Source organism: Oncorhynchus masou, chromosome 2 (genome assembly GCF_036934945.1).
Source record: "Oncorhynchus masou masou isolate Uvic2021 chromosome 2, UVic_Omas_1.1, whole genome shotgun sequence".
Taxonomy (NCBI): Eukaryota; Metazoa; Chordata; class Actinopteri; order Salmoniformes; family Salmonidae; genus Oncorhynchus; species Oncorhynchus masou.
The window spans coordinates 22,230,291-22,254,986 of NC_088213.1; the positions used below are offsets into that span (position 1 = coordinate 22,230,291).

Sequence of the window (24,696 nt, forward strand, 5' to 3'; positions counted from 1 at the left end):
GGGTAGAGCTTGAAAATTCAAGCCCCTTGGGTGCTGCCATTGAGTTACATTAGAAGTGCCCATCCAAGAAGGCTCAAGGTCATTGGCCACAGATAAAATGACGTCAAGTCATGTCATATCTACAGCAGCTTTGATTGGACTGTCAACATCATACTTTGAAAATCTTAGCTAGCAGTCATCATCATGAATCAAGTCAACAATCTACTGGCAAATCCTTTTTAATCCTTGTCGTATGAAGATAAATAATGAAGAGAAATAAAATGTATCTGTGCTCATCGGCCATTGGACATAAACATTACACAGCAAGTTGGAAATCGCAAATTCAACAATGAGTGTTTTGGAAGGAATTAGTGCCTAACTACAAGCATTGCAAAGCAACCAATAGCCTGCTGTTCAGTGGAGTGGGTGTGTGGTCAGGGTTTAAGGGTCTCTTTTTCCAAGATTAAAATGATAAATATTTAACCATTGGCCATGCTGTCAATCCAGCATGACTTCTGTCGCGCTCAAAACAACTGGAAACTCAGATCTGTGAAATCTGTTTTCAATGAGTTAAAGACAACTGGGAGCTCTGAGAGAAAAACGAGGTCCAACTGGGAAAATAGGTTTTGAACGGTCATCCAACTCGGAATTGAATGTCCGGAACTCGGGCCTCTTTCTAGAGCTCTGACCTGAAGATCACTGACGTCATCATCATTCAACCTTGTTTTTTTCAGAGTTCCCAGTTGCCTTGAAAGCAACATAAATCCAGAGAATGCCAGACATTGATGACAAAGTTTGATGACTATTTTCCCATGAAGGACCATTTTAAGTTAACTAAAAAAACATTATGAAAGTTTTGTTTTTCACAAAATGTGGGAAAGTTTGGGTTTGTGAACAATTTATGACCTTTCAACTTATATGGTTTGATGTCGGTAGCCTGTTGATGAGTAACACTATGATTGGTTGGGGGAAACCATGCTTTTTAGGCCTACATTTCAGTGGAGGTAATTTGCTGAACATGATGATGCAAACCTTCTACAACTATCTGTGTAGTGTCTAGTGGAGAGGGGGCCTTTGGGAATTAAATCAAAATAGCCTTGACGAAGCTAATGTGAAATATAAATGTTAATCTAGCCTCTGGCATTTAACATGGCCTTGTGGGTGTGCAAAGAAAGATCTTGGTGAGTGTGCAAGGGTTCCTTTCCACTTTACAAGCCCCCAGACAGCACGGCCATATCTCCACCCAGGGACACTGGACTCCCTTCTTACCACCTCTTCCTTCTCCACTCCATGGTTGCGCAATTTACTCTCAGGGCCAGCAGCTTACTGCTGCTGTTACAGTTGTGTAAGGAGGGACATCATCACTAGGGACTGTGACTGGAGAGGGGAGTGGAGGAGAAGGATATTACATACATTATTATGATGATATTACATATTATATTCCTATTTATACTGTATGATAAATAGTACATATTATGATATGAGTCTGTTAAATCTTGTCTCAGCCCAGAGACCCTAAAGGATGCTGAGTTAGTGAAGGACTTCTAATGCAATAGGCCTTCGTCTTCATCTACTCAGCTCCACCTTCAAGTTGTTTTCCAACTGACTGTGCGTTAAGTTTTATTTATAGGAGACAAACAAATATTGTAGTTGAAATTCAATGTGATTACTTAGCACTAAGAGGTGTGTGCACATTCTGGGGCCACCCCATCCTTTCACACTCTATTTTGGCAGTTAGATCATATACCTATTTAGTTCAGTCTCTGCACTTTTCCAGACTCACAGTTTGCAAATGTCAACCCAGATTTCAGTTCTACTCTCACTCTCACATAGTATTTCTCTGCTCTGTCTCCCTTGCTTTCACTCCTCCCTCTCCCTAGCTCTGCCCCCCCCCCCTCTTTCTCTGGATCAGGCGTATGCACAGTCAGCGCAGACAGGCATATTGTTTAAATGTCACCCTGGCTAGGTTGTGCTGTGAGCAGAGCAGTAGCCACTGATGTTATCTATCTGCCCTGGGTTATTGCAGGCTGTTGGGCTGTGTTATCGTCACTACTGCATTCGCGGCTCAAAGGACAATCATCTAATGTACTGTAGCTGGGGGTCACCGCTCATACTGCCTGACCACTGTTAACCAATGGATGCAGCCTGGGTAGTTTGACAGTCAGTGACCAACCACGGTTGACTGTATGAAGCCTATTGGTACATAGGCAACTGGATAAATATATGTGATGTGAAAAATACATGTACCCAGGCCTATAAAAAATGTAACATAACATTTCTGCAAAAGGGAATTCTTGTCTTATGGGACTAATATTAACTGATTAAATAAGTAAACTAAAATGAGTTTAAATGCTATAGTAGGCTATATGAATTGTCTGTGAACATTTTGTACTGGGGGTTTTTAATTCAGGTGGCCACTCTCAATGTTTATCCTATAATGTTATCATTAAGCATGAGATGCTTTATTTATCTAACAAACATGTGTTAGCGTTGGCTAAGCCAGCCGTCAGGTTCATTGGGCCTCTACGGGGCCGGATGTACTACTTCAGACCGTCAGTGCGGTCAAAAGTATGGATTATATCCCTCATGCTCCGCGTAGGTCTAGTAATAATAACAGCAAAGTCCCGACAGTGCTAAACTACAATCCTGTCAAATCATCTATCAAATAAATGGTAGATTAGGCCTACCGAGAGCTGTACTGCACAAGTTATGTACAGCCCATCACTAAATGGAGCGGCAGGTAGCCTAGCGGTTAGAGCGTTAGGCCGGTAGCCAAAAGGTCGCTGGTGTGAGTCAAATCTGTCAGTCTGTCGATGTGCCCTCAAGCTGTACTAATATGGCTGACTGTAACGTACTGGGTGTCGTGAGTATGAAGTCAGGCGCAGGGAAAACGGAGTTCAATATAGTGCTCTTTTAATGCGCACGCGGTGAACCACGGCCACCCCACTAAACACTGGGTGCTCAAAACCAAAATGCCCCAGACACGGGGAACGAAAACAGTCCAGCACTATACACAAACATAAACCAACACGTTCATCTGTAACAAACACCAGGGTTACAATAATCAATCCCGCACAAAGAAACGGGCAGGCCGGCTGACGAATAAAGCCCAACTAATTACAACCAACTCAAAACAGGTGTAATCAATAAACACATAAGGAGGGGAGAAAAGAATCAGTGGCAGCTAGTAGGCCGGTGACGACGACCGCTGAGCACCACCCGAACGGGAAGGGGAGCCACCTTCGGTCGGAGTCGTGACACTGACCCTGTAAAACAACACCTATCCGGTGTATGTGACACTAAAACATCTTTAAAACAAAATGTTTAGCTATTTCTATATAACTCCTAGGCTCTTTTTGTCTCTGTCTCTCTCCCCCTTCTCTCTTTCCCTCCCCCTCTCTCACACACCGTTGTCAACATACAGAGTTCAACGGGAGGTTTGAGGCATCCCCACTCCTCCCCCTCAAGTCAGCATTGAGGGCCACAGGTGTAGGCCAGGCCAGCCCTACTAACAGTAATATACAGTACAGTAAGCGTGCCTTGTGCGTCACAGCCTCTGTGTTTAGAAATGGGGGCAGGTAGCCAGCCAGTCAGCCAGCCAGGCAGGCAGCTCAGTTGTTGGATAGGCAGAACAGAAAGGAAGTAATTAAATGTGTTCTTCAGGTGTTCACTATTGTCTGAAAATGATGATGTATCAAATCCAAGGCATTATTTGACCAAAATCCAAACTATTGAATAATGGTTATAATTGTGTAACGATGTGTAATTGCGCTATTACAGATGGTAATAGTTATACAATTGTATCATTAAAAAGCTGCTGCAAAATGTTGAGGGTAGATATATGGCAGAAATGATGAGCTAGAAATGTACTTTTTTAATGTTATTTCAGAGGTGGTTGGATGGCTAATTAGTACACAGTGCAAGTCCTGCTTCAGTCAATGAGTCCCCCACTGTTCCAGCCCCTGGCTCTGTGTTGGTCAGCAGCTCTCGAGGAGAGTAGAAAGGAGAGCCAGGCCCTGAACAAAGCCCAGTGTGCAGGGGGTCTAAACAGAGACGTGTGTCTAATCAACCTGCCTGGATACACAAAGGGAACCCAGCGTTAGGTTACTACTGTTACCTCCAGGCCTCACACACACTGACTGAGCCCTGTGTGGCTCTGGAGGACACGAACACCGCCGTTCAAAAGTTTAGGGTCACTTAGAAATGTCCTTGATTTTGAAAGAAAAGTTTTTTTTTTTTAAATTGTCAATTTAAAATAACATCAAATTGATCAGAAATACAGTTTAGACAATGTTAATGTTGTAAATTAATATTGTAGATGGAAACATATCTACATATGCATACAGAGGCCCATTATCAGCAACCATCACTCCTGTGTTCCAATGGCACGTTGTTAGCTAATCGAAGTTTATCCTGAAAAATCAGCTGTTTCCAGCTACAATAGTAATTTACAACATTACCAATGTCTACACTGTATAGTGGGGCAAAAAAAGTATTTAGTCAGCCACCAATTGTAAAAGTTCTCCCACTTAAAAAGATGAGAGGCCTGTAATTTTCATCATAGGTACACTTCAACTATGACAGACAAAATGAGAAAAAAATATCCAGAAAATCACATTGTAGGATTGTTAATTAATTAATTTGCAAATTATGGTGGAAAATAAGTATTTGGTCAATAACAAAAGTTTCTCAATACATTGTTATATACCCTTTGTTGGCAATGACAGAGGTCAAACATTTTCTGTAAGTCTTCACAAGGTTTTCACACACTGTTGCTGGTATTTTGGCCCATTCCTCCATGCAGATCTCCTCTAGAGCAGTGATGTTTTGGGGCTGTTGCTGGGCAACACAGACTTTCAACTCCCTCCAAAGATTTTCTATGGGGTTGAGATCTGGAGACTGGCTAGGCCACTCCAGGACCTTCGTTGCCACTCCTTCGTTGCCCAGGCGGTGTGTTTGGGATCATTGTCATGTTGAAAGACCCAGCCACGTTCCATCTTCAATGCCCCTGCTGATGGAAGGATGTTTTCACTCAAAATCTCACAATACATGGCCCCATTAATTCTTTCCTTTACACGGATCAGTCGTCCTGGTCCCTTTGCAGAAAATCAGACCCAAAGCATGATATTTCCACCCCCATGCTTCACAGTAGGTATGGTGTTCTTTGGATGCAACTCAGCATTCTTTGTCCTCCAAACACGACAAGTTGAGTTTTTACCAAAAGTTAGATTTTGGTTTCATCTGACCATTTGACATTCTCCCAATCTTCTTCTGGATCATTCAAATGCTCTCTAGCAAACTTCAGACGGGCCTGGACATGTACTGGCTTAAGCAGGGGGACACGTCTGACACTCCAGGTTTTGAGTCCCTGGCGGCGTAGTGTGTTACTGATGGTAGGCTTTGTTACTTTGGTCCCAGCTCTCTGCAGGTCATTCACTAGGTCCCCCCGTGTGGTTCTGGGATTTTTGCTCACCGTTCTTGTGATCATTTTGACCCCACGGGGTGAGATCTTGCGTGGAGCCCCAGATCGAGGGAGATTATCAGTGGTCTTTTATGTCTTCCATTTCCTAATAATTGCTCCCACAGTTGATTTCTTCAAACCAAGCTGCTTACCTATTGCAGATTCAGTCTTCCCAGCCTGGTGCAGGTCTACAATTTTGTTTCTGGTGTCCTTTGACAGCTCTTTGGTCTTGGCCATAGTGGAGTTTGGAGTGTGATACTTATTTTCCACCATAATTTGCAAATAAATTCATTAAAAATCATACAAATCCTACATCTTTTTAAGTGGGAGAACTTGCACAATTGGTGGCTGACTAAATACTTTTTTGCCACACTGTATTTCAGATCATTTTTATGTTATTTTAATCGACAAAAATGTTGCTCTTCTTTCAAAAACAAGGACATTTCTAAGTGACCCCAAACTTTTGAATGGTAGTGTATGTACGCACTAACACATGCATGAGCGCACACACACACACAACACAGGTGTAGCAGCACAGAGTTGCCTGGGGATGGTGGAGAATGCAACATGGTTGACCCTGGGGTGTGTCACGGAGAAGCCTATCCTACATCACCTATAGCAAAACGTCTATTTAACTCCACTGCCAGGCGATTTCCAGTTATTATTAGCTTAGGAACAGCAAAGCCTCTTAGGGCTCTTTATTTAACCAGATCGGCAGTCTGATGTGGGGGCACTTTAGTTGTGTGACGCAATCCTCTTGCAGCCTGTCAGAAGTGGAGGAGAAGAGAGGAGAGGAGCAGGGGCCTCAGGCCAGGCTAGACCAGGAGTAGAGTAAAGCAGCTGTGCTTTCTATTCATTGTCTGGTTAGATTATGAGATGTTCAGATGAGATAAAGGAGAGTTTAACTCATCTGACCTCATGTCTTACCAGGAACTTTTCCAGAGGACTGACTCATATCTCGTATGAGGCTCCGTCAATGTCATAAATCATAGATCCATTAATTCAACCTTTGAGCATGTGGGTTGGTGTGTGCGTGCATACGTGCGTGGGCCGGAGTGTGTGAGGGAATTTTAATTATAGTTTGTTGATATAATGGTTCCAAAACAGGGACAGGAGGGTTGTGGTCATGTTGTCCATCTTTCTTAGACCTGTCTGATCCACATGCATCCCCGACTACCTTCTCCCCCTCTCCTCCTTTCTCCTCTTCTCCTCCTTCCCCCTCTCCTCCTCCTTTCCGCTCTCCTCTTCGCCTCCTCCTTGCCCCTTTCCTCCTCAATCCCCCTCTTCTCCTCCTGAGAGCAGGTGGTTGGTGTCTGACACCCCCAGGGGAGCCCCTTCGCCAGGTATTCAGTGGCGTTCCAGTGGGCTAATCTGGTCTCAGTGGGGTGTGAGCCAGGGCACCCGGTCCACTCCACTCCTCTCTCCCACATGTCTATCCCCTGCCTCCCCCCAGAAGCACCCCCTTTCTTCTCTCCCTCCCCCTTCTGTCTTTTTTCACTCAACCCTCCCCCTCTGTCTGTAAACCTCTTTCCCCTTCCCTCCTCCCCCCAGAAGACCATCCAGTGTGATGAAACCGCATTAACAGGAGGGTTTCAGATCAGTCATCTGAGGAGGCTGGCGGAGCTTGTGGAGCAAGAGGGTTTCAGATCAGTCATCTGAGGAGGCTGGCGGAGCTTGTTGAGCAAGAGGGTTTCAGATCAGTCATCTGAGGAGGCTGGCGGAGCTTGTTGAGCAAGAGGGTTTCAGATCAGTCATCTGAGGAGGCTGGCGGAGCTTGTGGAGCAAGAGGGTTTCAGATCAGTCATCTGAGGAGGCTGGCGGAGCTTGTTGAGCAAGAGGGTTTCAGATCAGTCATCTGAGGAGGCTGGCGGAGCTTGTTGAGCAAGAGGGTTTCAGATCAGTCATCTGAGGATGCTGGCAGAGCTTGTGGAGCAAGAGGGTTTCAGATCAGTCATTTGAGGAGGCTGGCGGAGCTTGTGGAGCAAGAGGGTTTCAGATCAGTCATCTGAGGATGCAAGAGGGTTTCAGATCAGTCATCGGAGCTGGCGGAGCTTGTGGAGCAAGAGGGTTTCAGATCAGTCATCTGAGGAGGCTTGAGCAAGAGGGTTTCAGATCAGTCATCTGAGGATGCTGGCGGAGCTTGTGGAGCAAGAGGGTTTCAGATCAGTCATCTGAGGATGCTGGCGGAGCTTGTGGAGCAAGAGGGTTTCAGATCAGTCATCTGAGGAGGCTGGCGGAGCTTGTGGAGCAAGAGGGTTTCAGATCAGTCATCTGTCATCTGAGGAGGCTGGCGGAGCTTGTGGAGCAAGAGGGTTTCAGATCAGTCATCTGAGGATGCTGGCGGAGCGGAGCTTCAGTCATCTGAGCAAGAGGGTTTCAGATCAGTCATCTGAGGATGCTGGCGGAGCTTGTGGAGCAAGAGGGTTTCAGATCAGTCATCTGAGGAGGCTGGCGGAGCTTGTTGAGCAAGAGGGTTTCAGATCAGTCATCTGAGGATGCTGAGCAAGAGGGGATCAGTCTTGTTGGCGGAGCTTGTGGAGAGGGTTTCAGATCAGTCATCTGAGGAGGCTGGAGCGGAGCTTGTGGAGCAAGAGGGTTTCAGATCAGTCATCTGAGGATGCTGGCGGAGCTTGTTGAGCAAGAGGGTTTCAGATCAGTCATCTGAGGAGGCTGGCGGAGCTTGTGTTTCAGATCAGTCAAGAGGCTGGCGGGGTTTCAGATCAGTCATCTGAGGAGAGCAAGAGGGTTTGATCAGCGGAGCTTGTGGAGCAAGAGGGTTTCAGATCAGTCATTTGAGGAGGCTGGCGGAGCTTGTGGAGCAAGAGGGTTTCAGATCAGTCATTTGAGGAGGAGCTTGTGGAGCAAGAGGGTTTCAGATCAGTCATTTGAGGAGGCTTGCGAGGCTTGTTGAGCAAGAGGGTTTCAGATCAGTCATCTGAGGAGGCTGGCGGAGCTTGTGGAGCAAGAGGGTTTCAGATCAGTCATCTGAGGAGGCTGGCGGAGCTTGTGGAGCAAGAGGGGTTCAGATCAGTCATCATCTGAGGGTTTCAGAGGCTGGTGGCGGGCTTGTGGAGCAAGAGGGTTTCAGATCAGTCATCTGAGGAGCTTGTGGAGCAAGGGTTTCAGATCAGTCATTTGAGGAGCTGGCGGAGCTGAGCAAGAGGGTTTCAGATCAGTCTTGTGGAGCAAGAGGGTTTCAGATCAGTCATCTGAGGAGGCTGGCGGAGCTTGTGGAGCAAGAGGGTTTCAGATCAGTCATTTGAGGAGGCTGGCGGGCTTGTGGAGCAAGAGGGTTTCCAGATCAGCGGAGCTTGTGGAGCAAGAGGGTTTCAGATCAGTCATCTGAGGAGGCTGGCGGAGCTTGTGGAGCAAGAGGGTTTCAGATCAGTCATCTGAGGAGGCTGGCGGAGCTTGTGGAGCAAGAGGGTTTCAGAGCAAGATGGTTTCAGATCAGTCATTTGAGGAGGCTGGCGGAGCTTGTGGAGCAAGAGGGTTTCAGATCAGTCATCTGAGGAGGCTGGCGGAGCTTGTTTGATCAGCAAGAGGGTTTCAGATCAGTCATCTGAGGAGGCTGGCGGAGCTTGTGGAGCAAGAGGGTTTCAGATCAGTCATCTGAGGAGGCTGGCGGAGCTTGTGGAGCAAGAGGGTTTCAGATCAGTCATCTGAGGATGCTGGCGAGGCTTGTTGAGCAAGAGGGTTTCAGATCAGTCATCTGAGGATGCTGGCGGAGCAAGAGGGTTTCAGATCAGTCATCAAGATGGTTTCAGATCAGTCATCTGAGGAGGCTTGTGGCGGAGCTTGTTGAGCAAGAGGGTTTCAGATCAGTCATTTGAGGAGAGTCTGGCGGAGCTTGTGGAGCAAGAGGGTTTCAGATCAGTCATCTGAGGAGGCTGGCGGAGCTTGTGGAGCAAGAGGGTTTCAGATCAGTCATTTGAGGAGGCTGGCGGAGCTTGTGGAGCAAGAGGGTTTCAGATCAGTCATCTGAGGAGGCTGGCGGAGCTTGTGGAGCAAGAGGGTTTCAGATCAGTCATTTGAGGAGGCTGGCGGAGCTTGTGGAGCAAGAGGGTTTCAGATCAGTCATCTGAGGAGGCTGGCGGAGCTTGTTGAGCAAGATGGTTTCAGATCAGTCATCTGAGGAGGCTGGCGGAGCTTGTTGAGCAAGAGGGTTTCAGATCAGTCATTTGAGGAGGCTGGCGGAGCTTGTGGAGCAAGAGGGTTTCAGATCAGTCATTTGAGGAGGCTGAGGACGGAGCTTGTGGAGCAAGAGGGTTTCAGATCAGTCATTTGAGCAGGCTGGCGGAGCTTGTGAGGAGCAAGAGGGTTTCAGATCAGTCATTTGAGGAGGCTGGCGGAGCTTGTGGAGCAAGAGGGTTTCAGATCAGTCATCTGAGGAGGCTGGCGGAGCTTGTGGAGCAAGAGGGTTTCAGATCAGTCATTTGAGGAGGCTGGCGGAGCTTGTGGAGCAAGAGGGTTTCAGATCAGTCATTTGAGGAGGCTGGCAGGGCTTGTGGAGCAAGAGGGTTTCAGATCAGTCATCTGAGGAGGCTGGCGGAGCTTGTGGAGCAAGAGGGTTTCAGCTTGTGGAGCAAGAGGGTTTCAGATCAGTCATCTGAGGATCTTGAGCAAGATGGTTTCAGATCAGTCATCTGGCTGGCGGGCTTTTGAGCAAGAGGGTTTCAGATCAGTCATCTGAGGAGGCTGGCGGAGCTTGTGGAGCAAGAGGGTTTCAGATCAGTCATCTGAGGATGCTGGCGGAGCTTGTTGAGCAAGAGGGTTTCAGATCAGTCATCTGAGGATGCTGGCGGAGCTTGTTGAGCAAGATGGTTTCAGATCAGTCATCTGAGGAGGCTGGCGGAGCTTGTTGAGCAAGAGGGTTTCAGATCAGTCATTTGAGGAGACTGGCGGAGCTTGTGGAGCAAGAGGGTTTCAGATCAGTCATCTGAGGATTCTGGCGGAGCTTGTTGAGCAAGAGGGTTTCAGATCAGTCATCTGAGGAGGCTGGCGGAGCTTGTGGAGCAAGAGGGTTTCAGATCAGTCATTTGAGGAGGCTGGCGGAGCTTGTGGAGCAAGAGGGTTTCAGATCAGTCATCTGAGGAGGCTGGCGGAGCTTGTTGAGCAAGATGGTTTCAGATCAGTCATTTGAGGAGGCTGGCGGAGCTTGTTGAGCAAGAGGGTTTCCACATCATAAAACATACACCTAATGAGCTCTTAGACGTGTCATGCAGAGCATTTAAACACACTTTCACTCACATACAGATTGTAGCCTATATTCTGTATAAAGTACAGTCAGACTTCACAGGCCTTTCCAATGCCATGTGGAAGTAGGACAATGATGAGACTTTTGACAATAGCTATGTTTCCAACAGATTGGTGATCGATTTTCATGCGAATATTCTAAAATCCACATTTTCCCACCAGAGATGTTTCCATCAAATTGACTTGTTGTGGGTAAAAGGCTGTGAATGATGATGTAGTGCAAATAAAAATGACTTTTGAGATTAAATTCTCATGTACCGAATGGGTTTCCATCACATTTTCAACTCTACTGATGGTTTTGTCACAAAAAATGTTATTTTTGTAGCGAACGTGCCCCAGGGTTTCCGTTAGGAGAATGTGGTGCCGGACATTTGACCGGCGACATTTTAATTCACCGGACATTTTGAGAAATTTACCAGACCAATTTACATTGGGTGCGTAACCTGATTAGGGCGTCCACACACTGTGCTCAGAATGACGGAAATAATATTTAGAATATGGTAATTAATATTAACAAAACAATGATGTGGTCCTTCTTAACAAATTCTGATGTTCACTTTGAACATGTTAGAATAACATTTACTTTTCCACAGCCAACAAAATGAGTAACAAACAGCAAAATCACTAGCCTATGTCAATCTACTATAGTAGAAAAGTGTAGGTTACCTATTCTATTGGTTAGCTGGTCGAGAAATAAATAGCCTATTCCAAACCGACTCTGGGACAGAGTTCTTCACATTTTAAGTGCAGCCATACGCACAAAGCAGTTGGCTACAGGTTCATTTCATAATGCAATCAGCAGGAAAACACCACTGTCAAAACTGTACTTCACATGTGAACAGTTTGATGTGACCGCGATGAACATATATGTTAGGAATGTAGATGGGGCCCTTCCCACTCTCTGTCGGATACATTATTTTGTAGACCGTTCTTGATAGAATAAAACAAAGAGCCCTTCATAAGAACCAGAAGATCTTTAATGTCCCACTGCTGGGAAAATTGGATTGAGATCAGATGGCTTCACTGCTTCCTTTGTTAATTGGCTCATGTGTTGTGTCTGACTCTGTTCTAGCTGTATGTCTGTCAGTGGTCACAGACAAGACAGGGAGATGACCATCTCTGTCTCTCTGTCTTGTCTCTCATCATTGAGTGAGAGATGTTAATGAACTGAGCTGGCAGCCTGCAGTGTGGTAGGGTTGAGTATTAATTGATGGCTGGCCATGCCACCTCAATCATTTAGAACAGCATTTAAATGAGGGGGAGATGTACATTTACAACACACACACACACACACACACACACACACACACACACACACACACACACACACACACACACACACACACACACACACACACACTTGGCAGATAGTTTTTTCTCTCTTTCCAGCAGGCTCATGGAAACAGAGAATATTCAATAGATCTTTAATAACTGAGGTGTATTTGTGGACCTGCTCTTGTTAATTAATATGCTATTGAAAATAACCCCTTCTTAATATGTCTGCATTTGGCAATGAATATTGGCTTCTTTCACAAAGTATTGGCCTACAAGTTTGTCTAACTCGATTTCTACCGTTGACCGTTTATTGAATTGGCTACATTTATTGAATTGCGTGGGAAACTACCAGGGCTGTCCAATCCTGTGCCTTTTGAAGGGTGTTGTCACGATACCAGTATTTAGATTTGATACCAATACCAGTTTACTATCACAATACTTGATACCATCACAATACCAAAACAATACCAAGGGAAATATAATGCATATTAGCCAAAGTCACAGAATGGCAGTTGATGTCATTACATTTTGAATGTATGCATTAATGAGTCAGTCATACAATCAGTTTGGCTTTGGTAAAACAAATAACTAACTACATGACAACATAATGGTAATAATTTATTTGAATGGAAAATCTCTAGTCTATTGATTAACTGGGTCATCAAGATTTAGACTAGGCCTATTCACAATACAGATGAAATCATATTCAGTAGGATGTGTGCATGCCTTTTAGTTATTGAGCTTGTTTTTACTGATTTCATGAGACTGCAGATAACAAAACAATCTGTTTCCGTTCCGTTTGAGACTTATTATATTGTACTGATCAACTAAATGTGACGGCAGGGTAGCCTAGTGGTTAGAGCGTTGGACTGGTAACCGAAAGGTTGCAAGTTCAAATCCCCGAGCTGACAAGGTACAATTCTGTCATTCTGCCCCTGAACAGGCAGTTAACTCACTGTTCCTAGGCCGTCATTGAAAATAAGAATTTGTTCTTAACTGACTTGCCTGGTTAAAGATAAAAGAAAGGTAAAATAAAAGAAGCAATCTCTTCTTTGATCAAAGTCTGTGCTGTCTCTTTAAGACCCATGACGTCATTCTCACACACAGAGAGAGAGACTAATGCTGAGCAAAAATGATCTTGACTTGGAGAAACAGAGGTGGGGGAGATTAAGGGAATGAATACAAGTTTTGGTGACAATAAGCTTTGAAATCTGCAATATTTTGCGTTATGGTTTGTATACTGCATGTAATCACAAACAAGGTACTAGGGTAGTGAATTGATGTTAGCTTCAGCTGTAAGCTAAGAAGGACAGTTTGCCTACAAAGCTGTAAGCTACCGTTAATGTTATCTTTCTGCATTGTAAAGTGTTGTATTATGTAGCTCTTGGACATTGTTTAGCCAACAGTAATCAACCGTTTTCAACATTTCTACATGACGTTTAAGCGTGTTAACTTCTGTGCAGCGCAAGTGGTGATGCAGCCCAGACTCCCAGTGAGTTCTTCAGGACAGGCTAGTCTAGAGCTAGTCTAGTGCTAGTCTAGAGGCCACGTATTGTTGTGCTACAAGGGGACTGCAATGATAGACTTGATCCTCTCTCAATCAGTAGACTCCGTGAGAAACATTTGACAGAAGTACCAAAAGTAATACTAATTCTAGTACCAAATCGTTTTTCAGCTTCTAGTATCAGAAAAGTACAAGCGTTTCAGTATACCGTGCCACACTACTTTTGAATTATTATTTTTTTTAAACTTGACTAGAAAGTAACGGAACAACACAATGTAAATGTGTGTTTTTCCAGATGCTATGGAAAGCTCGGCCTACAGTGTATGACTATCCAGCCCGATAGCAGTGCTTTAGTTAGTGTATCCTTCCACATACTGTACGCCATGCTTTTGTTAGTGTGTTGTCTTGTCCTTCCTCTGAGGGCTCGGGGGGGCGGGTAGAGGCGGCACAGTGCAGCAGGCTGTTGACCCGCTCTGTTGTCCTCCATACACACACCATACATTCTATCTATTCCTCCGTCAGTCAGATGATGTCTCCCTCTGTCGTCACAGGATACAGCAGTCTTGTGACACTGACAGGCAGGCAGGGCCACTGTGGAGCAGCTATGAATAGACTGCTGCGAGGAAGGGAGTGAGAGAGGGAGAGGGAGGGGGAGTGAGAGGGTGGGAGTGAGAGAGGGAGGGGGAGAGAGGGTGGGAGTGAGAGAGGGAGGGAGGGAGTGGGAGAGAGGGGGGGGGTGGGGGAGAGAGAGAATTGAGAAGGCTGCTCCTCTCATAAAATGTTCCTTTTTACAGTCTGATTCTGATATTTCCATTCATCTTTAGCTTTAGAAGACTGTGGTTTCCTAAATGTGTTGACGCACAGGATTTGTGTCTCTTCTCAAGGTCCTTTAAAAGTGTTTTGTTTTGAAGAACAGCAAGTTCAAACACCCATTGCATATGACATGAACTGGGTGTGTAAATATCATGAATATGTGCACCTTTGGTTAGGTTATTTGTACTTTACTGGAGAGCACAGCACAACTATGTTAAGTGATTTACACTACTGCTGCAACAGTAGTTAAAAGTGAACTGTATTTTCACAAAGTCACATGGGTTCAATATTGCAAATTCTCTTCATCTTTGTACTAAGTCCTAATATTGAACAGAACTATGGAATAGAAAGTGACATGGTGTATTTCTCGTGATGAGTCCAGGGGCGTGTAGTGACTCTGTCCTGTGTTCGTGTCCCAGTTAGGTCCAGCCAGTTTATCAATAACTACAAATAGAGTGGTGTTGGTGGACAATAGGTTGTTGTCTGTGAGCCACCTATCCTTTGTGTGTGTGCGTGCGTGCTTGTATTTGTGCTTGTGTGTGTGTGTGCCTGTCTTTGTGCCTGTGTGTGTGTGTGTGTGTGTGCCTGTCTTTGTGCCTGTGTGTGTGTGTGTGTGTGTGCCTGTCTTTGTGCCTGTGTGTGTGTGTGTGTGTGTGTGCCTGTCTTTGTGTGTGTGTGTGTGTGCCTGTCTTTGTCTTTGTGCCTGTCTTTGTGCCTGTGTGTGTGTGTGTGTGCCTGTCTTTGTGCCTGTGTGTGTGTGTGTGTGTGTGCCTGTCTTTGTGTGTGTGTGTGTGTCTTTGTGCCTGTCTTTGTGCCTGTGCCGGTCTTTGTGCCTGTGTGTGGCCAGACCATCACTGAGGCAGGGCTGATGTGTATTATTAGAGTGCTGGTGCTGCCATGATGACAGGAGAGAGCATGCACCGTTGTGTGAATTTGTTTCCTGAGGAGCGATGCTCATCGGTTATCCCTCTTGGAACCATGCCCGTTTTCTTTCTGCCCGTCTAAACACATGCACACACACCTCTCTCGTCCCCCACCCCTCTGGAATGTAGGACTATGTCTGGAATGGAGGTTGCCTATCAGTAGACCATAATGTACCTACTGTTGTAGATGAGGACTATCCTTGTTTGCAGCGAAGCAAAGTAACTCCTCCTATGTGTGTATGTGTGTCAAGCCAACTCCTGTTCAAGACTAGCAGAATGAAAACCACAGCAATAAAGCACCAATAAAGGTGTTTGTCAGGGGGATAGTGGAGCGGTTTGCCTGGGTCTATCCTTATCACTCTCTTGGCGGTGAAGTGGTTCTTAGATCTCACAGGAATAGGGGTAAAATGAATGTTCTGTTGAAATAAATTCAGTTCAAAGGCATTGCCAGATCACAAGTATTAGCATCCTCCTCATATAATACAAATAGGTATTGTATGGCCCATAGAGCGGTTATTGTGATGGTGACGTATGGTCCTTTTTCTCCCCATCATTCCTATTCAGATCTGGAGCCTGACGACAATACGTCCTTCTACATCCTCAATGTGGGCCAGCAGTCCGTGGTCAACAACCAGTCTATGGGTCAGTCTCGCAATGGCAGCATGCAGCCTCACTCCCACTCCCAAGTCATCAGCTCCTCCCCCCATCAGCGCCTGCAGTCCCACAAGGTGTACGACCCCATTTATGAGGTCCAGGACAATGTCAACAAAAACAAATCCAGCCCTGCAGGTGGGGGTGGGGGGCCTCCCAAAGCCTTTGAGTGTCCTAGCATCCAGATCACCTCTATCTCCCCCAGCTGTCAGCAGGAGATGGACGCTAACGAGGACAATCTTAGAGGTAATGATGGGGACTACCACCATGGGGACCGGCCCCTGTCCAGGGACCACCTGTACCTGCCCTTAGACCACTCATACCGGGACTCAACTCTCAGCCCGTCCCCCTGCAGCTCCCTGTCCTCCAGGAGCTGGTTCTCAGACGCCTCGTCCTGCGAGTCCTTCTCCCACGAGTACGATGACGTGGACTCTGAGCTGAACGAAGCGGCCGCAAGGTTTACCCTGGGGTCTCCCCGCACCTCCCCTGGCTGCTCCCCTCATCCTGGGGTCCTGGAGGAGGGTCTGTGGGCTGGGCATCAGCACCACCACCCTGCCTTTCACCACTCCCACTCCTCCCACTCCCTGTCCCCCGAGTCTCCCCCTGCCACTCCCCACGCACCTCCGTCACCGACGAGAACTGGCTGAGCCCCCGGCCGCCGTCCCGCCCCTCCTCACGCCCCACCTCACCCTGCGGGAAGAGACGCCACTCCAGCGCAGACATCTGCTACCCAATGGGCTCCGTGTCCCCACACCACTCCCCGATCCCCACCCCCGAGCCGTCCCCAAGGGGCAGCGTGACAGAGGACACCTGGATAGGAAGCCCCTCCATGGGCATGTTCCAGTGCTGCCCTTCCGAGGCAGACATCCCCTCCAAGACGAGGAAGACTTCCCAGGACCGGACATGCTCCATGGGGGGGAAGGGGGACCTGGGCCTGGACGACTCTGGGAACGGGTCCCCCCTCATGGACTCTCCCTCGGAAGACACCTTGCACTCCCTGAAGAAGGACGGTCCAGGGGAACAGTTTCTCTCAGTGCCCTCACATTTCACATGGAACAAACCCAAACCAGGACACACACCCATCTTCAGGTATGTCACTTCCTGTACCTGCCCTCTCAATCACAGATAGCATTGGAAAATTCCACAAACTTTCCCAGAAATGTTGGTTGGAGGATTCCCAGAATCAGGAGGGAATAAGCAGGGAGGGAATCCTCCAACCAGGATATCTGAATAACAAAGGAAGATATTTTGCAACACTAATCACAAGTCATCTTTAGCTTTAGTCAGCATTTAGAATGAATATACACTCATCAGAGTCATTAGTATTACTAGGTCAAGGTAGAGTACATGAAAGGTACAGATAGGAACCTTTATAGGACCTTTATAGGATTAGTGATAAAGAACAAAATGTTCAGTAGCCTGTTTGATCCCGATAAGAGCATTAAGACACTGTTCGTACTAGTATTTTATGAAGGCAGATTCTTACATTGAATCAAGTTTAATAGCAATAGATTACAATTCACTCCTGGTTATGCAATGGCTTGGACAGTTGGGCAAGCATTCCTCAAATTTGAGCTTGCAGTCGGATATCCAGAGCTCCGAAGTTACAATTGTGTAGCCTAATTGAATTGGAACAGGGGAACTACCCTGCACTTAGTCTGCACCTATCAGGCGTGCACTAGTATAATATTCTGTAGCTTATACCGGTATAATTGTGTCTGTAGGTTTGACTCCAAAGCGCTCCATACTTTAAGTCACTGCTTTAGACCCACATGGGCTGAAACATTTAATGAGCCACAGAGACATGATGGCGCTGTCTGAAGTAGCACAACAGTGTAACATAAGGTTGTTGGTGCCTGGGGGGAAGCACATGCTCACGTCTCTCACACTCACACACTCACTCACTCACTCACTCACTCACTCACTCACTCACTCACTCACTCACTCACTCACTCACTCACACACACACACACACACACACACACACACACACACACACACACACACACACACACACACACACACACACACTTACACACACACACTTTTTATCTGGAAATCGGCGTAACCAGAAGCTCTTGATCGTCGTGACGCACTGACTTCTATCAGAAAGAGCGGGTTAAAGTTTCCCTTCTCTGCTCTCCCAATGTGTGCAGCAGATGAAGTCTCAGCCTTGTTTGTGTGCTCTGGCCCCTAGCGCTATAAATCAGCACAGGTCACATATGGCTGAGGGGCCACACCACCACCATCTAACCCAGCCTTCCTGAAGCACCACAGTCTGGCTGCCAATTCACAGACACCTTCCAGAAAGGGGTCAACACTGTACCTTGTTATAGTGGTCTAGTACCCTGCTACAAGAGTATATTCATATCTAGGATAAACCACTATTTATAAAATGATTAGGTCTTTAGGACTAGAGTAGGCTTCCACTGTTGGATGTATTGAGTGCTGTGACTGTGGGGTGATCTCTCCTGTCTGCTGTAGAAGGTTCTGGAAGTGTCTCCACTAGGGTTGTCACCATGATACCAGTATCGCAATACTCAGAAGTATTGTGGCAAGAAAACAAAAAATGAAGCAGATATAATTTCTTATGACATAACAGTCCTATAGTATAAAATAAAACATTTTTGTAAACAGTTTAGTCTGCTTCCTGTTGTTTTTTTTTGACCAAGGAAAATGTGGTATCGTAGTTTCGCCACACTGGTATCGTGACAACCCTCGTCTCCAGTCAGAGAACCTGTGTCTGGGAGGTGTTCTGCTGAACAGATGGTCCTGGCGTCTGTCTGCTGGGTGGCTGTCAGTGTTCAGTGGCTGGTGGTGGAGGAAACAGAGGCATGGGGCGGGGGGCTCCGAGTCTGAGCCTCAGACAGACCGGGGGTGGATTCAGGGAGCCCTCCCTCCCAATCCCTCCCAGTCTCTCCCTATATCTTGATCCCAGATCTGTTTTCTGTATAGACAATTGGCATGAAAATGACCATTATAGTTGGCTATACTGCACAAAAAGATCTATAACCAGGCTAGTCCATCCCACCTCAGGGCTAACTATAGACCTCCATATTCACATACTGGTATTCAGGTTGATATGACATTTAGTGGGGCTAAGAAAGGCTTTATGGCTCGGCACATGCATACTCAGGCTGACTGGATCAGGCAAATTAGAAATAAGTGCACTCCAGGCTATCCGGAAGGCCAAAGTTAGTTACTTTAAGGAGCTGTTCTCTCACTTAAAGACCTCCTCCCTCTTTCCCCTGCCCCGCTACAAAGTTTCTCCTTGCAGGCGGACACAGAGTCTGAGGTGCGATAGGAGCTCCTTTTGGACCCCCAAAAAACATCTGGGTCCAAAGGTTTAGACTAGAGGTCGACCGATTATGATTTATCAATGCCGATACCGATTATTGGAGGACCAAAAAAGCCGATACCGATTATTGGAGGACCAAAAAAACCGATACCGATTAATCGTCCGATTTAGAAAATAAAATAAATAATAATAATTAAAAAAAAAAAAAAACATTTTTGCAAAAAATTAAAATAAAATAAATAAATGTATTTGTAATAATGACAATTACAACAATACTGAATTAACACTTATTTAAACTTAATATAAAACATCAATAAAATCAATTTAGCCTCAAATAAGTAATGAAACATGTTCAATTTGGTTTAAATAATGCAAAAACAAAGTGTTGGAGAAGAAAGTAATATGTGCCATGTAAAATATGTGCCATGTAAAAAAGCTTATGTTTAAGTTCCTTGCTCAGAACATGAGAACATATGAAAGCTGGAGGTTCCTTTTAACATGAGACTTCAATATTCCAAGGTAAGAGGTTTTAGGTTGTAGTTAATATAGTATTTATAGGATATTTCTCTCTATACCATTTGTACCTTTGACTATTGGATGTTCTTATAGGTACTATAGTATTGCCAGTGTAACAGTATAGCTTCCATCCCCCTCCTCGCCCCTACCTGGGCTCGAACCAGGAACACATCGACAACAGCCACACTCGAAGCATCGTTACTCATCGCTCCACAAAAGCCGTGGCCCTTGCAGCGCAGGGGGAATAACTACTCCAAATCTAAAAGTGAGTGACGTTTGAAACAGTATTAGCGCACACCCAGCTAACTAGCTAGCCATTTCACATTGGTTACACCAGCCATTAGGCTGACAGGCTTGAAGTCATAAACAGCGCTGTGCTTGCTGCTGGCAAAATGCACAAAAGTGCTGTTTGAATGAATGATTACGGGCCTGCTGCAGCTCAGACTGCTCTATCAAATCAGACTTAATTATAACATAATAACACACAGAAATACGAGCCGTTGGTCATTAATATGATCGAATGCGGAAACTATCATTTCGAAAACAAAACTTTTATTATTTCAGTGAAATACGGAACCGTTCGGTATTTTATCTAACGGGTGGCATCCCTAAGTCTAAAATTCTTGTTACATTGCACAACCTTCAATGTATGTCATAATTATGTAAAATTCTGGCAAATTATTTCGCAATGAGCCAGCCAGCCCAAACTGTTGCATATACCCTGACTCTGCGTGCAATGAACGCAAGAGAAATTACACAATTTCACCTGGTTAATATTGCCTGCTAAACTGGATTAGTAGTTATAACTAGTGATTATGTTTGATTGTTTTTTATGAGATAAGTTTAATGCTAGCTAGCAATTTACCTTGGCTTCTACTGCATTTAGGTAACAGGCAGGCTACTTGTGGAGTGCAATGGTTAGAGCGTTGGACTAGTTAAGTGTGGGTTGCAAGATTGAAACCCTGAGCTGATAAGGTGAAAATCTGTCGTTCTGCCCCTGAACAAGGCAGTTAAACCACAGTTCCTAGGTAGTCATTGTAAATAAGAATGTGTTCTTAACTGACTTGCCTAGTTAAATAAAAGGTATAAAAAAATATTATGATTATTTTTTATTTTTTTAATAATCGGAAATCGGCGCCCAAAAATACTGATTTCCGATTGTTATGAAAACTTGAAATCGGCCCTAATTAATCAGCCATTCAGATTAATCGGTCGACCTCTAGTTTAGACCCTTTCTTCTTTAAGGTTGCTGCCCCTATCATCACCAAGCCTATCTCTGACCTTTTTAACATGTCTCTCCTTTCTGGGGAGGTTCTCATTGCTTGGAAGGCAGTCACGGTGTGGCCTTTATTTAAAGGGGAGATCAAGCTGATCCTAACTGTTATAGGCCAATTTCTATTTTGCCCTGTTTATCAAAAGTGTTGGAAAAACCTGTCAATAATCAACTGACTGGCTTTCTTGATGTCTATAGTATTCTCTCTGGTATGCAATTTGGTTTCCGCTCAGGTTATGGATGTATCACTGCAACCTAAAAGGTCCTCAATGATGTCACCATTGCCTTTGATTCTAAGCAATGCTGTGCTGCTATTTTTATTGTCTTGGCCGAAGCTTTTGATACGGTAGACCATTCCATTCTTGTGGGCTGGCTAAGGACTAAGGACTATTGGTGTCCCTGAGGGGTCTTTGTCCTGGTTTTCTAACTATCTCTCTCAAAGAGTGCAGTATATAAAGCCAGAAAATCTGCTGTCTCAGCCACTGTCTGTCACTAAGAGAGTACCCCAAGGCTCGATCCTAGGCCCCACACTCTTCTCAATTTACATCAACAACATAGCTCAGGCAGTAGGAAGCCCTCTCATCTATTTATATGCCTGTCTTGTACTCAGCTGGCCCCTCCTCGGATTTTGTGTTAAACTCTACTACAACATAGCTTTCTTAGTGTCCAACAAGCTTTCTTTGCCCTTAACCTTGTTCTGAATGTCTCCAAAACAAAGGTCATGTGGTTTGGTAAGAAGAATGCCTCTCTCCCCACCGGTGTGATTACTACCTCTGGGGGTTTAGAGCTTGAGGTAGTCACCTCATACAAGTACTTGGGAGTATGACTAGACAGTACACTGTCCTTCTCAGCACATCTGGTTCAATCTAGACTTGGTTTCCTCTATCGTAATCGCTCCTCTTTCACCCCAGCTGCCAAACTAACCCTGATTCAAATGACCATCCTACCCATGCTAGATTACGGAGATGCATTTTATAGATAGGCGGGTAAGGGTGCTCTCGAGCCGGCTAGATGTTCTTTACTATTCGGCCATCTGATTTGCCACCAATGCTCCTTATAGGACACATCACTGCACTCTATACATCTCTGTAAACTGGTCATTTCTGTATACCCGTCGCAAGACCCACTGGTTGATGATGATTCTTTATAAAAACCCTCTTTGTCCTCACTTCTCCCTATCTGAGAGATCTACTGCAGCCCTCATCCTCCACATAAAACACCCTTTCTGCCAGTCAAATTCTGCTAAAGGTTCCCAAAGCACACACATCCCTGGGTCGCTCCTCTTTTCAGTTCGCTGCAGCGAGAGACTGGAACGACTTTCCTAGTTAAATAAAAGGTAAATAAAGAAGGAGAGATGTACAGGGGAGCGGCTGTAGGCCGCAGGTGGAGACTGGGAGCCCCGCGGTACCAAGCAGCATACCCTAGAAAGGTTACGCTAATCCAGGCTCTGACCTCTGCTTCAACCGGCTCCCTCCGCCCGCCACAACGCTCAGGTTTCCTAGCTACCAAACCCCTCTTGTGTTACTGTGGCCGCTGACCAGGGAAAACATACACTTCCGGTGTTATGTCGGTGGCATTGGAGGGTACGAGACAAGCCCCTGTTACACCCACCTTTGTTTTTAGGCCTTAAACCTTTAGAGACGGTTTCCCAGACCTAGATTAAGATTACTTCTGGACTACAAAGCATGCTCATTGGAGAATCCTTATTCAAATGGCTTCAAAGAAATAGACTTGATCTGGGTCTGAGAAGCCTACCTTTTTATTTAGAATAGTTGTGACTTGTGCAGTACATCTTTATAGCATGCAATGTGATCATATTCATGGGGGCTTTCCTCTGCCGTGTGCTGTGGGGGAATCTAAGCTACCAGGACAGGCTGTCCTATAGCCTACTTTCATTCAAAATCGCATGGGAACAGATGCCAGTGATACGATACCACAATGTTAGAGACACGTGCTTCTATTTTTCTTCAAATGTCATTCTTTCCTCTGGACAACAGTTTATTCAGTGAACTGACTCCAAAGAAAGCCAGCCACCACATTTCTCCCATTGAGCCTGACTGATGGTGTTCGGAGTCAGCCAGCTGCCCAGCTTCCGATAGAGCCACGGAGGATAGGGAAAAACTGACTGACTCATGTTTTGCTACTCTGTTGAGTTCTTTTTGAGTTCCCTGGCCTTTAGTAAATTAACATTTATTTTATTTGGTGTCTGTGGTCTGCATGCTGTGTGAGGGCTGAGTGGAGGGCATTTCTGTGTGGCATGTTTGTCTGACATAGCATGGCCTGTTGAAAGCATAATTTTAGTTTTGCCACGACCTGACGGGGCACATAAAGAAACAATAGACCATGGTTAGTGACTTTCTTTGACTAGCGGAGAAGGTTAGGCTAGCCATCGTGGTTAGGCTAGTTACTGTAGAGAGAGGCATAATGTGGTGTAAATGTCTGCCTGTTATTCCTCCCTCTTACTCATAGACCATGGACGCACACACACACACCCACAAACATTTAATTTCTCCCCATTCGTACTGCACAGTGCTGTGTTAGAGCAAACTGTGTCTCCCTGTAACTGTAACAGACCAGGAACACCTTTATCATGCTGTATGGAACACATACTGAGAGCTCCTGAACTGGCTCAATGTAGCCAAGTCTTTATAACTGGCTCAATGTAGCCCCGTCTTTATAACTGGCTCAATGTAGCCAAGTCTTCATAACTGGCTCAATGTAGCCAAGTCTTTATAACTGGCTCAATGTAGCCAAGTCTTTATAACTGGCTCAATGTAGCCAAGTCTTTATAACTGGCTCAATGTAGCCAAGTCTTTATAACTGGCTCAGTGTAGCCAAGTCTTTATAACTGGCTCAGTGTAGCCAAGTCTTTATAACTGGCTCAGTGTAGCCAAGTCTTTATAACTGGCTCAGTGTAGCCAAGTCTTTATAACTGGCTCAGTGTAGCCAAGTCTTTATAACTGGCTCAGTGTAGCCAAGTCTTTATAACTGGCTCAATGTAGCCAAGTCTTTATAACTGGCTCAATGTAGCCCCGTCTTTATAACTGGCTCAATGTAGCCCCGTCTTTATAACTGGCTCAATGTAGCCAAGTCTTTATAACTGGCTCAATGTAGCCAAGTCTTTATAACTGGCTCAATGTAGCCAAGTCTTTATAACTGGCTCAATGTAGCCAAGTCTTTATAACTGGCTCAATGTAGCCAAGTCTTTATAACTGGCTCAATGTAGCCAAGTCTTTATAACTGGCTCAATGTAGCCCCGTCTTTATAACTGGCTCAATGTAGCCCCGTCTTTATAACTGGCTCAATGTAGCCCCGTCTTTATAACTGGCTCAATGTAGCCAAGTCTTTATAACTGGCTCAATGTAGCCCCGTCTTTATAACTGGCTCAATGTAGCCAAGTCTTTATAACTGGCTCAATGTAGCCAAGTCTTTATAACTGGCTCAATGTAGCCCCGTCTTTATAACTGGCTCAATGTAGCCAAGCCTTTTTTATGAAGATTCAGTGTGTAGGCTAGTAGATGATGAATTACTAACATCCTAAATAGTTTAGACAATAATTTTCCTAAATAGGTTTTTAGAACATGATTTCTCTGTAGGTTCTAGATCAATAGAGCCATAGACCAGCCAAGCTACCCAGAGACACACTGAGAGAGACAGTTTGTCTGTGTAGATGGGCACAGATGGAGTGTTTATTTTTGAGTGCAGCTGTTCAAATATGATTGTGCCCTACATAGATAAAAACATACA

At 45.4% G+C, this 24,696-nt stretch overlaps 1 protein-coding gene across 1 annotated transcript in view; it reads left to right on the forward strand.

Annotated features, from left to right (window-relative positions):
• Positions 1–24,696, forward strand: part of LOC135556996 (nuclear factor of activated T-cells, cytoplasmic 3-like) — an 86,843-nt gene that overhangs the window by 8,732 nt on the left and 53,415 nt on the right. Inside the window, 2 exon segments of the mRNA XM_064990342.1 lie at positions 15,776–16,456; positions 16,459–16,951. Coding sequence (XP_064846414.1) covers positions 15,776–16,456; positions 16,459–16,951 — 1,174 coding nt within the window.